Source organism: Nilaparvata lugens, chromosome 3 (genome assembly GCF_014356525.2).
Source record: "Nilaparvata lugens isolate BPH chromosome 3, ASM1435652v1, whole genome shotgun sequence".
Classification (NCBI taxonomy): domain Eukaryota; kingdom Metazoa; phylum Arthropoda; class Insecta; order Hemiptera; family Delphacidae; genus Nilaparvata; species Nilaparvata lugens.
The window spans coordinates 30,804,866-30,820,356 of NC_052506.1; the positions used below are offsets into that span (position 1 = coordinate 30,804,866).

At 33.4% G+C, this 15,491-nt stretch overlaps 2 protein-coding genes across 2 annotated transcripts in view; both read right to left on the minus strand.

The window, feature by feature from the left end:
• Positions 1–761, minus strand: part of LOC111045458 (nose resistant to fluoxetine protein 6) — an 18,174-nt gene extending 17,413 nt beyond the window's left edge. The window contains exon 1 of the mRNA XM_039422765.1: positions 734–761. Within this exon, the coding sequence (XP_039278699.1) occupies positions 734–761 (28 nt within the window). The remainder of the gene's footprint in view (positions 1–733) is intronic.
• A 10,471-nt stretch (positions 762–11,232) lies between these two features.
• On the minus strand, positions 11,233–13,435 carry LOC111059489 (ATP-dependent RNA helicase DDX55). The gene is given in 2 exon segments (XM_022347154.2): positions 11,233–12,952; positions 12,955–13,435. Coding segments are annotated over 2 exon segments (1,815 nt in total). The 5' UTR covers positions 13,271–13,435; the 3' UTR covers positions 11,233–11,453.
• Positions 13,436–15,491: the final 2,056 nt, after the last annotated feature.

Here is a 15,491-nt window from a genome sequence, read left to right on the forward strand (position 1 = left end):
TGAAATGAATGAGTAGGACTACATTAAAAGTCAAAAAAACTTTTCAACTATCAATTTCAATATCAAGTGTCAGTAAATAGGTACCACAAAGAAGAAGATTACTCCTACTTACGAAGATTACTCTTACTTCTTCTCTGTGTAAATACTCATTGTGATATCTACTCACATATTCAACACATTGAACAGAAAATTCTAATCACATTTCATATTTTCAATGTAGGCCTACAGAATTATTTCATTTTTGTTTAATTTATTAGTATCTTTAAATGTGAATATCTTTAAAACGGTTTGAGATATCGATGTGTGGTTTTCACCATTCATTTTCTTTAAAAATTCTGTATTGAAATTATGTATCATAATATGGCCACCTTTCCATTCAAGAAAATGAAGTTGGATTCAGAATGGCGGATGAAATATTTGAGTCGAGATAAAAGTAGTTTTTAATTCGAATAGGATCCTCAATGCAACCTGTTGTCAAGTTATAATTGTTGAAGAAATATCAAGGTGTTTCCACAATTTTCACCAACTCTGTATACAACTTATGAAAAATAATGGTGGAGAATCACATATGATATAGGCTACCGGTACAATATTAATCCTGATCAAGATTCCTCAGAGATATTCGAATTAAGTACGGTATGAGGGGGAGGGGAAATTCTAGCAAAAATAGAAATCCATGTCCTACAGCCAAATACAAATTTGTCACTGTAATACTTGATACTATGGTTCTCACCAGCAGCCAGGGCTGCAGGAATCGTCATTTCATCTTTCCCTTTTGTAGGGGTTGTTTATTCCTTATGGTCTGTAGGTGTGCTCGTCTACAAACTCGTCCAGGCTGTAGTATGGTCTATTGCTTAGGTAGTGCTTTAGTTTGCTGATGAAGGCCTTCCTGTCTTGGATATTTTTTAGGCTAGATGGCAGCTGGTTGTAGAGGTGAGGCCATGTACATAGGGGATCTACTGTACCTCTAGAGTCTGTGCTGAGGGAGGTCTATGTTCTGTCTGTTTCTAGTGTTGTAACTTTATCGGTCAGATCTGAGCACTTGGGTTGATTTCTTCATTTGGATAATAGATTCCAAGATGAACAATGATATAACTGTGAGGATTTTGTATTTCACGAAGAGGGCTCTGCAGTGCTCAATTCTGTCAACTCTCAGTATGGTTCTTATAGCCCTCTTTTGTACCCGGAGTATCCTCACTAGGTTCGCTTTTCAAGTCTTTCCTAACCAATCAAATGAATATTTTGGTTCATATTGTTAAACAAAAAGGCGTTATAATGGGTAGACTTCAAAATGTAACTCAAGTTATTTATATCGCTAGCTCAATTTCTTCAGTTACCTACCGTACTTTAATAAATATAGTATTAAAAATTAATAGGCTATTCATATTTTTTACTTTGAGTACATTAGCCTCTGTACCATTTTATTTTATGTTTAATTATGAGTTTTAGTGATACCCTTACATGACCATTCAACACCAAGTTTTGTTTGGAAAATTTTTTGATCTCTCAGAGTTTTCGAGATATTCGCTCATAAAAGTTTGAAATAAAACACCGCTCAGCTCTAAGGTTTTTACTCTATTAAACCGTAAAACTCTTTCACGGATCAAAAAAGTATTATTTCATTATTACAATGAAGCTTGTAGAGCATTAAATTCTCTTCAATAATATCATGTTTCATATCACTAGCCTATTTATACATTACCCTCCTAAATTAACAAAGCAGTTATATTGCCGGTTGCACAAAAGCCGGTTAAATTTTAACCGTGATTAATTCCACGAGAACCAATCAGAGAAGGCGTTTTTGAAAAGATGGCTTCTCTGATTGGCTCTTTTGGAATTAATCACGGTTAAAATTTAACCGGCTTTTGTGCAACCGGCCCTCAGAGTGAAAAGTTTCAAGAGAGTTACTTTTTAAAAGATAAATCAACAAAAACATTGTTCAGAAATGTTTTCAAACAACCTTTTGCATAATTAGAAGTCAAAAGACGGGACAAGACAAGACTTAGCACATTTATCTATAATGTTCATTTATAATACCGTACAGTAACTTTGTTCTATAATAGCCTGAGTTACTTTGTTTTTAGGTATGTTGCCATATGTGTAGAGTAACGTCTTTATTGTTGTTCCGAAATAATATTACCGGTACGGTACTGTATGTATTTAAGAAACTATTTATCCTTCCAAGTGTGTATCATTGTAGAAATTATATCACAAGTGAAATATGGACTTACGGTATTGTTATTTGGAACTCAATAGAGGCAGGCAACTGAGCATAGGAATTTTATAAGATAAGCAATGAACAATAGGCTATAATATTATTTGTTAAAGGTTCAATTGTGAACACAATAGTTCTAGAAACTTGTGTGTTACATGTGGATTACCATTTTTTGTAATCAATATTGTTAGATTCAGATGAAATGTTACATCTACAATTTAATCAATGATTATGGATGTATTTAAGTCCAGTTAACGAAGAGTTATATATGAAGGGAGAAGTTTGGAAGACAATTTTTGACCCCGCAGTTCTGTTTAGAGTAGTAAGGAGGTAATAGTATAATTCGCACCTAGGGCCGAAAATGAGACTTTTCCGGCTCGAAATCGGTTTTAAATCCGAGGCCGTAGGCAGAGGACTAGTTGTGTTGTCCTGTCTTTTATGACTTCTAATATTATGCAAAAGGTTGTTTGAAAACATTTCTGAACAATGTTTTTGTTGATTTATCTTTTAAAAAGTGACTCTCTTGAAACTTTTCACTCTATAACTGCTTTGTTAATTTAGGAGGGTAATGTATAAATAGGCTATCTAGATAGGTTATATATAAAATATAGGTAATATATAGATTGAAAACACTTAAAAACTTACATTAGAAATGGGGGGAAATTTTTCGGAGACTGAGTCTCCTTTCTCAACCGAGCAGACCGCCGGCGGTATATTGTGTCTCCTGTTTTAATATATATATATATATATATATATATTCCGAAAGCAAAACTGGAAGGTCATAGCTCTAGCAAATCTGAGGTAATATGAATATCAGGAAATTTTCCAAGTATTTTTATTTTTTATTCTCATTCGTCTAAATAACCTAAAAGATTATGTTCAATTATGTTTTAATGTGGGAGGTTGAATTTATAATTCATTCTTTCAAATGACAATAAGATGATATTATTATAAATGTTTTGATTCTTGAATAATAAACACAATTTTAATAAAAAGTTTTTTGATCAGCTGTTTTAGCAAACTTGAAATTTGGCCAATCTGAATGTCAACGTCAACTGCGGAAGTTTAGTTTAGAAGCTCTAACCTACTCTGAAAATCGTATTTGAATAGTTTATAATATATCTTATCTGTATTTCATACATCCAAATAAAATGATAGTATCTTAATGCAAAATACTTTATTCAATTCTAGAAGCATAAACTGCTTCCGTTTCATTAACTATTTTGTAAACACGTTCACATCAAATCAGAATCAGTTGACTTCAAGGTTATTTTACAGCCCTAGGGCCGTAAAAATTTTACCGGCCTGGTCAGAAAACAATCATTTTCGGCCTCCATATGACGCACGAAAACCAGCTCATTACATCCAAGTGGGGGAAAAACAAATAAATATCCCCTGACCAATGTGATAAAGGGGGGGGGGAACTTGTTCAAAGGTACCATTTTTTGGTTTCTCGCAAACCTTAAACACCCCCATCCCCTTATCACTGGGGAAAAATTACTCAAAAACTATCCATCTTACAGACATGACTATATCATATAGTGTCCTAAAATATTGATTCCACAACTTAGTCAATTCTGTAAGATGCATAGTTTTCGAGTTTTATGCGATAAACCAAAACACCCCCATCCCCTTATCACAGGGGGTAGGGGTGAGGATTTTTGTATGTTTACCTCCTTACTACCCTAAAAAGAACAAGGGGTCGAAAATTGTCTTTCAAACTTTTCATTTCGTACGGTACTCTTTATTGAGCATTCATTGCCTGGAGTATATTATTTAATCATTTCCGTTCACAAATGACAGCTCTGTGAATCAATAATATTTTCACTGCTCACTCAGAATCTCATATATCATTGTAAAAAATAGAATGTTAGGCTACCAATATTTTTGTAACGGAATTAAAAAGCCGAAAACTATCTTCAGTCCGATGATGTCCAAGTTGTAAGAGAAAATAAATTATAGTGTTTTCAATAAGGTACGGTACCCACTGTATTTGAAGTAGAATTGAATAACACAATTTACAAAAATAACTCAGAATTTCAAGCATGTGAGAGTAAGGACAATTGAGGCTACACTTAACAGTTTATCTCTGGGTATTAAAATTTATCATAATATCATCCTACATTTATATGATTTAGATGCATTAGTCTTAATTTAAAGAATATCAGAATAATAATTTGATGGAAATAAAAATAAGTCTTATTATTTAAAGTAATATATCAAACTGGAGTTGAATGTGCAATTTTTCAAAGTTATTTAAAGTGCAATATTTGCATTCTATCAATTTATAATAATAAAATATATTTCTGTGGATTTATTTTCATTACCGTATTACTTTTTGAGATTAAGCGCCTTAGGTTGACATTTTTGGAACAATCCTTCTAATTTGTTGCGGTAACTGATTATGGAATTCATGGAGTTTTGATGATGATATAGGCCTACATTTTCCACGGTATTGTTCAGGTAAAACAAATTATCAAAAAATCAATTTCTGATAAATTTATTCAATTTTCAAAAACTATCTCAATTTTTTCCAAATAAATTTTAGTATAAAAATAGAAATCTGAGTCCCCTTTTTAAAATTATTTAGTCACGACATATTTCGGCTATATAATGCCATCATCAAGTGATTGAAAAATAAATAAATTTGAGTAATTTCTTCAGAAATTTATACAGCATAAGGCTATTCTATCTTGATAACCTGTAGTATAAAAAGAAAGAAACTTCGTCAGATATCACCAAAATTAATAAAAACCTGTTGCATAGCCTTCGCAAGTACCTACCGTATCGACATGGCATCTTTTTTTAGTATGCCGTTGTGTGGTTTTATAAAGCATTAATCAAATATATATTTCTGCCGACAATAATATTTCTGTCAACTTGAAATGGAAATTGTTATACCAAAACATAGTTTGAGTAGCTTATAACTACAGTATTTTCTATTCTAATAGCATCTACTCTCAAAATATAACAGTAGGTCAGGCTGATCTTTCTTGACGTCTTTCTTCGAAATTTTGCCGCAATGTCGCCTAAATAGTTCTGGTATAGGGATTGCAGTACGGTACTTTCATCAATAACTTTGAAAATATAATGATTGTCATATTATATTATAACTAACCATTATATACATATTATATCTAACCATTCATTGTCAGAAGTATTTGAATCTGAAAAGTTGAAAACACTTATGAATGAATAAAATATACCGGTAGGCCTACAACAGTCCTACAGGGAATTGAACTCTACTATTCATTGAAAACAAACGCAGTAGGCTTACGGTAGTATGCTAAAAATTTTTATAATTTATTTAATTGAATAAAATGCACACCAGATGAAACTTTACCTGCAATAAATCTAAAAGGTCAAAGACTTCGGGATCACAATGAATAGAGAACAGTGTGGTTGAGTCAGTCTGTAGCAGTATATAGTGAATTAAAGCCTCAACATTGAACAAACTAAACGATAATAATTAAACTATCAGTTATTGTAGCGCACATTATTATTGAAATGAGTTGAATACCTCAAGTAGGTCACAGAATATGAAAGAGTCGCAGGGATTCGTGAACCCTCAAATTAAAAACTCCTCTTTTCTATACGGGCATTTTTCTATTAAAATATTTTTCATGGTTCTCTTAAATTTACCCACTTCTAGCTCCTACTAGCTCCTTCAAATGTGCAGGAAGCTTATTATAAGCTCTTATACCAAACTCCTTAAAGCAGTTCAATGTATTTGCATAATTGCACTGGTTCACTCTAAGAGATTCAGAATTTCTTGTGTAATGGTTGTGAACGTTGCTATTTACAGAAATACTTGCTAAATTAATTTTCACATACATAAGACATTCAAGAATGTAAATAGCTGGCACTGTCAAAATGTTGAATTTTCTAAATAAATCCACAAAATGAAAACGACTATTCACATTAGCAATAACCCTTACTGCTCGTTTCTGTAACACAAATAGTTTCTTTACATTCGTATCATTACCCCAGGCAACAATACCATAATACAAATGAGAATGAAGATAAGCAAAATACACTGGAATTAAAACACTCTTATCAACAATGAACTTCAATCTATTCAATATAAAAATTCCCTTCGATAGTTTGCCACATAATATTTTGATGTGTAGGTCCCATTTTAAATTGCTTTGAACTGTTATACCAAGAAACTTTGCATTATCAGGTTGTAATCTAAATCCAAATTCCAAAAGTTGAGTTTTGTCCTTATTAAGACACAATGAATTAGAAGCTGTCCAATCTTCAATTATCTCATTAACCGTTTGCAAGCTACCAGAAAGACTATTATTTTTTATTTGAACAGCTAAATCATCAGCAAACATAAAAGGTTTTACATTTTTACAACTGATTGCTGCAGGAAGATCATTAACGTATATAATGAAGAGGATAGGGCCAAGTGTGGAACCCTGTGGAACAGCTGATGATACTTTTAAATAATTAGAAAAACAGCCATCGTAAAAGCAGTTTGATATCTATCACTCAAGTAAGAGGCAATAATTTAATAATTTAATTATTAAATTGGTTGACATATCATCGAAACCATAAAATTTGAGCTTTTGTAATAGGATGGGATGAGATACTGTATCAAAAGCTCGGCTCATGTCATAAAAGCTGCCTAGCAGATTACACCTCTCATCAATGGAATAGATACAGTTTTCCATGAATTCAGATATAGCTGTATTTGTGCTTCTATTAGGTCTGAACCCAAATTGACTATCGGAGAACAGTGAGTTATTTTCAAAGAACTCAACAATCTGACAATACAAAATAACCTCAAAGATTTTAGAAATAACTGGAATGATAAAAATTGGTCTAAAATTATTATACTCACTTGCAGAACCTTTCTTGAAAAGAGGAATTACTTTGACAAATTTTAAGCTATAAGGAAAAACGCCATCAAGAATACAATCATTAAACAGAGAGCTTAGTACCTCACAAATATGAGGAGAAGCCAGTTTCAACAAATGAGAATTCAAGCAATACACATCAAGGCAAGCACTATTCTTTAAGGAAAGTATTACACTATGAACCTGCTCAACACTCGTAAGATTAAAAGAGAAAGAGGGTTTTGAATTTGAAGAGTTTGGCAATGAATTTTTGTAATTGTCAAGATAATGAAAAACGTCATGGACAGGATTTGCTATTGAACGCAATTTTTGATCTACACTTTCAATAAAAAAATCATTATCTAATCCATTTCCCTAAGTCTGTTGCAGCAGTTTTATAGTTCGAGTGTCAAATCTCCAGTTTAACAATAGATCAGTTGACAAAGAAATTTGGAGGGAATGTTTGGAACACAATTTTTGACTTTGCAGCTTTGTTTGGACTAGTTATAAGATATCATAATGGACATATAAAACGTCTCCATCCCTAACCCTTGTGCTGAAGGAATGAGGATAGTCTAACGCTGGGTTGCACAAAAGCCTGTTAAATTTTTATCATGATTAAATGCCACGAGAACTAATCAGATAAGCTTTCTTTTCAACAGAATTTTTGTGATTGGTTCTCATGGCATTTAGTCACGATTAGAATTTAATAGCCTTTTGTGAGTTGCATTTTCTCATTTTTTGCTTGCACGCTAATAACTAGGAGACAACGCGTTCCACTGACATGACTAACCATAATTATACATACGAGTAATATATTATTTGACTAATCTTATATACCTAATACAAAAATGAAGCTTTATAATTAAATTGCTATAAGTTTTGTTGTATATACTCACTGTATTATTCAAAATGAAATATTCGCTCTTGAAAAGTGTGAAGTTTTTCATAAACAATGACCTAGTATATAAACCAGTTCCATAAACAATTAGCCTTTTTATAATTAAACTTTTTTCTTTTTTCGGGGCTTTTAAAACACTAATACAGAGCAACAAAAAAATAAATTATCATCATTATTATAAAGAGTTGTGGAGCATTAAAAAATCTATCTCATGAAATATATAGAGTTAGCCAGGGCATAGATTCCAATGGGGAACATTTGGTAAGTGTTATACTCAAATATTAATTTTTCACTTATTGTACAGTAATTTTCTACCTTTTTTTTGTATTTATAACCATTGACTTATAAAATTACTTTTCTTGAAGAATTAGTAAATTATTTAAATCGTCCCGTTTCACTGGTGAGAAGTTTATTTTTACAAACTGTAACATTACACTGGCTAACCACTGATTAGCGGAATTTCACTATTTCATGTTTTCCTTCAATTATTGTTATAGAGGCTTTGGTAAGTTACCTATCAAGTGTGAACTTCGGTTGTGTACTACAATAGATTTGACAAATAAATCCAAGGGAATGGTAATTTTTCAAAGGAATTTTTCAAGGGAATGTGGAACAAATTTTTGAGTTTGCAATTTTATTGAGACGAGCTAGACTAAAAGAGAGGAACCAAGTTGACACTCGTTGCACAATTGAATTATTCATTTCCTCCAATTGTTATAGCAACTTTAGATTAGCGTGGAATCTTCAATTCTGCAACAAGTGTCGACTTAGCGGTTCCCCTGCATTTAGCACATGTGTTCGGTATGAGGATTTTTGATATGTTTACCTCCTAACTAATTACCAGAAAAACGTCTATACTTGTTTATTCTGAGCAAATAGGCTACCAATGAAGCTACAGTCAAACATTGTGTTCCACACATATTATTCATTTTTCACATTTCGTCTTCAAATTGATGTGACTAATTTTCTAAAAAATCATAGTCAATGGACAAGGCCAAGATGAAAGTCTGGTATAAAAAAGAAGCATCTTATCAGATGAAATATTTCATTCTAGAGAAGAATAATAACTAAAAGAAGAGAAAAAAACCATTGCAACAAAAGGATCACTATAGTGAGGTTCACATTATAATGACAGTGTTTGATTTGCAATGGTTAGAATTGGAAAGTTTAAATTGGATGAACTTGTTAATCTAAACTCTAGTCTTGATCAAGATATACTTTGCATTTGTGAACATTGGCTGGGATCACTTGAACTCGGGGAGATTACAGTCTTTGGATATACTTGTGTCAGCGCTTATTGTAGAGCTCATGGTAAAAGAGGTGGGTCTGCTATATTTTTGAAAAATGATCTGACTGGATTCGAAGTTGATTATTTAATTGAACTGTCAGTACAGCGTGTCTGTGAGATCTCAGCAGTTCAAATAGATGAGCTTAATGTCATCTGTATCGAGGTGTACAGAGTACCTGATGATAGTAATTTGGATAAATTTCTTTGAAATTATGTTCAACTTGCTTGATAGGCTTAATAATAGGAATAAATCAAATGCTTCTGTAATCCTTTGCGGTGATTTTAATATTGATATTATGACCAATTCTACTTTCAAGATGGTGTTTCAAAATTTGTTACTTAGTTTTAATCTCAAATTATTAATTAATGAAGTTACCAGACCAGCCTCCACATTGTTTGGTTCAGGCTCATGTATCGACAATGTTGCCACTTCTATTCATGTAGATAGAATAGTTTCAACAGCAGTCAAACCTATGTTAGTGTCTGACCATTTTGCCATAATTTTTAAGTGTTCATTAGATTTAAGCTCCCATAAGACTGTTGTTTATGCTGATCATAAACCCAATAGAGTTATTCGTCATATATGTAATACTAATGTTATCCATTTTGAATCTTTACTCGCTGTAGTAAATTGGCTGTTTATTTTTTCATTTGTTTCCATTGATGATAAATTTGCCCATTTCCATGAAATTTTTGTTGGTATTGTGGACTGTGTTTTTCCATTGAAGAATGTTTCCAGAAGAACTTTTTCACATAAGTTAAAATGGTATAACAACGAATTAAGACAAATGAAAGAATTCTGTTTAATGTTGTATGAATTGTATAGAAGCACTGGTTTGCTCAATTATAGAATAGGTTTTAATAACTGTAAAAAACTTTTTAGAAAAATGGTGAAAGAAGCCAAACGTAATTACAATAATAATCGTATCCTTCAGGCTACTGTAAAACCCAAGATATTGTGGTCTATAGTAAGAGAGAATATGAACAAGAATGATGTATCGAAGTGTATTGACAGTGATGGTCACACTCCAGATGGTTTTAATAATTTCTTTTTAGACAATGTTAATCGTATTGTCCAGAGTGTTCCTCCTGCGCATTACAGTGTAGCACATTATCTTGATAAGTTTAAAAATTCTGTACCTGATGCTGTTAATAGTTCTTTTGTTTTCCACCATACTAGTGTTGAACAGGTTCATAACACCATTTTATCTTTAAAAAATAGTTCCTGTCTTGATGTTTTTAATCTTAATTCTTTTATTGTTAAACTTGCTTCTCCTTTTATTTGTGAAATTTTGTGTTGCTTATTTAATGATTGCATTGATGAGGGGATATTTCCTAAATGCCTCAAAAACTCTAAGGTAATTCCCTTGTTTAAAAAGGGCTCTACTTCTGATTATAATAATTTCAGACCCATTTCTATAATTCCTATTTTCTCCAAAATTTTTGAGAATATTTTATATGTGCAAATGATTGAATACTTTGAAAAAAATAATCTTTTCAGTGATAGTCAATATGGGTTTAGACATTTTAGAGGAACTGGAATGGCTATCTCTGAGCTATTGCTTTTATGATTCATATCTGGTGAATAATTGTGTCTAATTATAGGTTATGTTCTCCAGCCTTTGCGGCTCCAAGTGCCTAAGGAATTGTACCTCTAGGTGTGCACCTAGTGAGCTCTATATTACGTAAACTACATAGTATAGAACTCGGTGTGTGCACCAATACCTGTTGCTTTCTACCAATAAGGAAACCCCGGAGCATAAGTATTCAAGTATAATTAGGATTCTATCATTTTTATCGCTTTAGGCTAATTATTCTACTTTTTAACATCATAACAGTGAGTTAATATCTGGAAGGAAGAGTACACTTGACAAACTAGATAGTGATTAAAGCTGCACATAAGAGATTTCATAATCTACAGAATCACCTTTCTCTGAAGTAGGTCTACTAATCTTATCTAGTTTCAGTAATTAGTAGCTAATTGTTTTGAAATGTAATAGATTTTTATTTGCAAAATTCACAGTGGGTGATAATTGATTGGGTAAGTTGAATATTAATATTTAAATGTAATTTAATTGAGGTTCCTTTCAGAAATTTGTAACAACTCAGCATAGACTCACCATCTTGTTAGTCAATATTGTAGATCAAGAATAGATCAAGATTTGAAAAAATAAAATGTATTTTTAATAAAACAAAATTCTTTACTTAACTGATACCGGTGTCAAATTCATTGTTAAACTGTTCTTCAGTAATTTTCTTCTTTTTGAACTTTTTTATCATTGCAACGTCCTTCATGAGTTCATCGATCTCCTCTTGAGACACTGCTTTCCTCTTCTTCTTAGCCTTTTGTTTTCCCTCTTCAGCTTTGCGTTTCCTGTACTCCTTTTTCTTATTGCGTTTTTCCTGTTGATCAGCTTTCATTTGCTTGTTCAGCGACCAGGGTACCGATGCCGTCCGATGTTTTGCTGGTTTACCAGGCCATGAGCCAGTCGTTTTGTATTGCTCCAGTTTTTCTTGCCGCGAGACCTCTCTTTGTTTATTCTTGTAAGCAATTGAATTGAAGTCTACATCAAAAGGAGTAAAGTCTGTAATAGTTTTATTTTTCAATTCAGGCATTTTTGGGAGTCTTAATAAACCGAAGCCAGTTGCAAGCCTACCAAATTGTAAATTTTTCACACGGAGAACTATGCTACACTCATGCTTTCCATAGGCCTGGATATAAGAAACAAATGCACGGTTTGCTTTATCAAATACATCCCTATCTTGAAGCTGCATTTTCTGAACTGCTCTAAAAGTCTTGTCACTCTTGCGGAACAATTTTTTACTATCAGGCAAACATGAAAGTTGTGTCTTCTGATTCCGTTGGATGAAATCCAAATAAGCCTCTTCATTTGGCAAAAGGAATAGGAGAGCAGATCCTTCATTGCCGATGCGAGCGGTCCTTCCACACCTGTGAACAAACTGAGAAGCAGATGACGGCGGATCGTATTGAATAACCCAATCAATGTCTGGAATGTCAATTCCACGTGCCATCACATCGGTACATATCATCATTCCATCTTCAGCTGATTTGAAACTTTCAAAAACTTTGTACCTGTTATTTTTCATTTTACCGTGAATGAAGAATAGTTTTAGACCACTGAGAATTTTTTTAATGACTATTGAAAAGTAATCCACACACGCACAAGTTGACATGAATAAAATGTATTTTTTATTGTAACCTTCTGTCTTGATAAAATTCACTAGAGCGTCAAGTTTGTCATTAGCTTCAACAGTAAAATAATAATTATGTAGATTCAAAGGAGTTGAAAGAGAATTAGTAGAGTCATTCTTTTGCTTTACCGAAACTGCAACAGGATTTCTTAGTCCAGCCCTAATCAGCATTTCTACTTCTTTAGTTTGAGTAGCAGAAAAAAGTCCAGTTCTTCGTTGTTTAGGCAGGTACTGGAATATTGTGTTCAATGTTTTCTCAAAACCCAAATCTAATAACCTATCAGCTTCATCCAATACTAAAACTTCCAAAGATTTTACAGCCAAAGGCAAATTGATATCTGCATGCGTAAATAAATCTTCAAGTCTTCCTGGCGTAGCTATAATAACATTGGCTCCGTTCTTCTTGAAACTGTCAACATCTTTGAGTACACTGTTACCACCAACCGCAAATAAGGATATGAAATTCGAGTCATCTTGATTAAGGAATGATCAAGAACTCCTTTAGTTTGCAACGCCAACTCACGAGTGGGAGATATAATAATCCCCCCTATTTCATGCTTTTTCCACGGTTCATTTCTTCTTTTCATAATTTCCAACAACGGGATAAGGAAAGCCAAAGTTTTGCCACTACCAGTGACAGCTTCAGCTGCAACGTCCTTATTTTTTAAAAATAATGGTATACAACTGGCTTGCACAGGTGTCATGCTTGTGAAACCCAAATCTTCAACAGCTTTTAAAGTGGTAGTAGAAAGCTTTGGAGTAATGTCATTCCAGGATGTCTTCATTTTTTTACAACCGGTATTAAACATTTGATTAAGAAGAATAAGGTCATTAATTGGGAAAAATTGAAAAATCTACGATTTTCATAACACTTATCTAGTAAATAAAAATCACTAAGTTCACAACATGATTACAACACGTGAAAATCACACCAAACTAACCTCAACATCTAAATCTAACTAACAAAACTAACCTCAAAATCTTTCTTACTTCTTAGTCATGGGGAGAGAACAAAGTGGAGACTAGACAAGCTGAAACTATTTCTATTTTACACTGACGACAAAGTGGTTAAACGACAGACTGTGACAACGGATAAGCATATAGTGAGGTCCACGTTATAATGGCAGTTTAATTTGCAATGGTGTTGCTATCTTTGTCTATAGTTCAACAAAGCAGATTACGCTATCTCTTTCGCTATCTCTCTAACTTTGGTAGAGAGTTAGTGGGGAGGATATTTTTAATATTCTTTCCGAAGAATGGGCATTGATATGTCCAAAGCTCCGTCAATCTATGTAGATGCATAACAATATAATTATCCATAGTTATTATATTACAAATTACTTTTTCATATCATATACTTTCAATAATTATTTTCTTAGTCTATATTATGTAAATTCATCTATAATTTTGCTGTATTGTAAGCTATTGTATATAAGTGTATAAGCCAGTATATTGTAATCTACATAAATAAAGTACTCAATCAATCAATCACGCACTGCGATGTTGCCACATCGTTTATCAAAAATGTAAAAATTCAACTAATTGACAAAATACCGTATTTTATCTCAATTATGAAAATTTATTATAACATCTTTAATAAATATATTTTCTTGACAAAATAAAATATGATCAACTATTTTCAACAATATTGAACAGTTAAATTCATCAGATATACCAGTATCAGCTGTTTGGGTGGCAGGGCTGAGATCTGGCAACCCTTATCTCCTAAACTTCCATTATAAAGTGGACCTCACTATAGGTTCAAGTCTCAATGTGTCAGGAGCCACATAGTAGAAGGAATTCTATTTTTCTCTCTTTCATTCTCTGTGCGCTCCTTCAATATTTCATAGTGAGGTCCACATTATAATGGCAGTGTTTGATTAACAATGGTATTGCTATATCCTTTTCTATCATTCAACAAAACGGATAGTGCTATGTCTTTTTCGCTCTGCTCTGTTGCCAGATCGTCTCTTAATAATGTGGGATTAATAATAAATTAACAGAATATATTACATCTCAATAATAAAATTATTGAAAAATATAATTTCTTGCTTAGTAAATATATAATTGATTGTTTTAAATGAGAATCAACTGATCTGAAAATGATATTACATCAATAAACCTGTATGAGCAATCATCTATAGAGGGGGCATCAACAAGACAGAGAGAGGAACGGCACAGATAATGAAAGAGGCTACCTTATTACTTTCCAATCTTTCCTCAAAATTAGTTTACTTACTTCTTCTCTGTGATCTTTCTTCACTGTAATTGTAAAGCCGGGTCTACACGACAACAATATTTGCACAAACTTGGCTCAAAGCCAGGTTTACACAAATCTGGCTTTGAGCACGGAATAAGCATACCGTAAATAATAAAAGAAGTATTACTTCTTTCCTCTGTGCTTTGAGCCAAGTTTGCTCAAACCTCTGTTCACAGGACACCAACTTTAACACAAACCTGTATTATAAACTAAACCATATATATAAATTCAATATGAAGTCTTTGAAGTGTTTATAAACTTGAGATGAATAGTAACTCAAGCCTTCTCCTCCTCCACCTCCTCAACCCTCCACCCCGCCAACCACTACTCCTCCTCCTCCCCACCAACTCCTCCTCCTCCAACTATTCCTCCTCCTCCTCCTCTTCCTCCTCCACCTTCTCCTTCACAACCTCTTCCTCCTCCACCACCTACTCCTCCTCCTCCTCCTCCTCCTCACCCTACTCTTCCACCACCACAAACTATTCCCCCTCCTCCTCAACTAATTCACATCCTCCTCTTCCTTCTCCACCTTCTCCTTCTCCTCCTCTTCCTCTTCCTCATCCTCCACCTACTCCTCCTTCTCCTCCTCACCCTACTCTTCCTCCTCCTCCAACTATTCCTTCTCCTCCTCAACTACTCCACCTTCTCCTCTTCCTCCTGCTCCTCCTCCTCCTCATCCTCTTTCTCCTCCGATACCCACTCCTCCTCCTCCACCTGCTCCTCCTTCACCTCCTCATTCTCTTCTCCTACTCCACCTACTCCTACTCCTC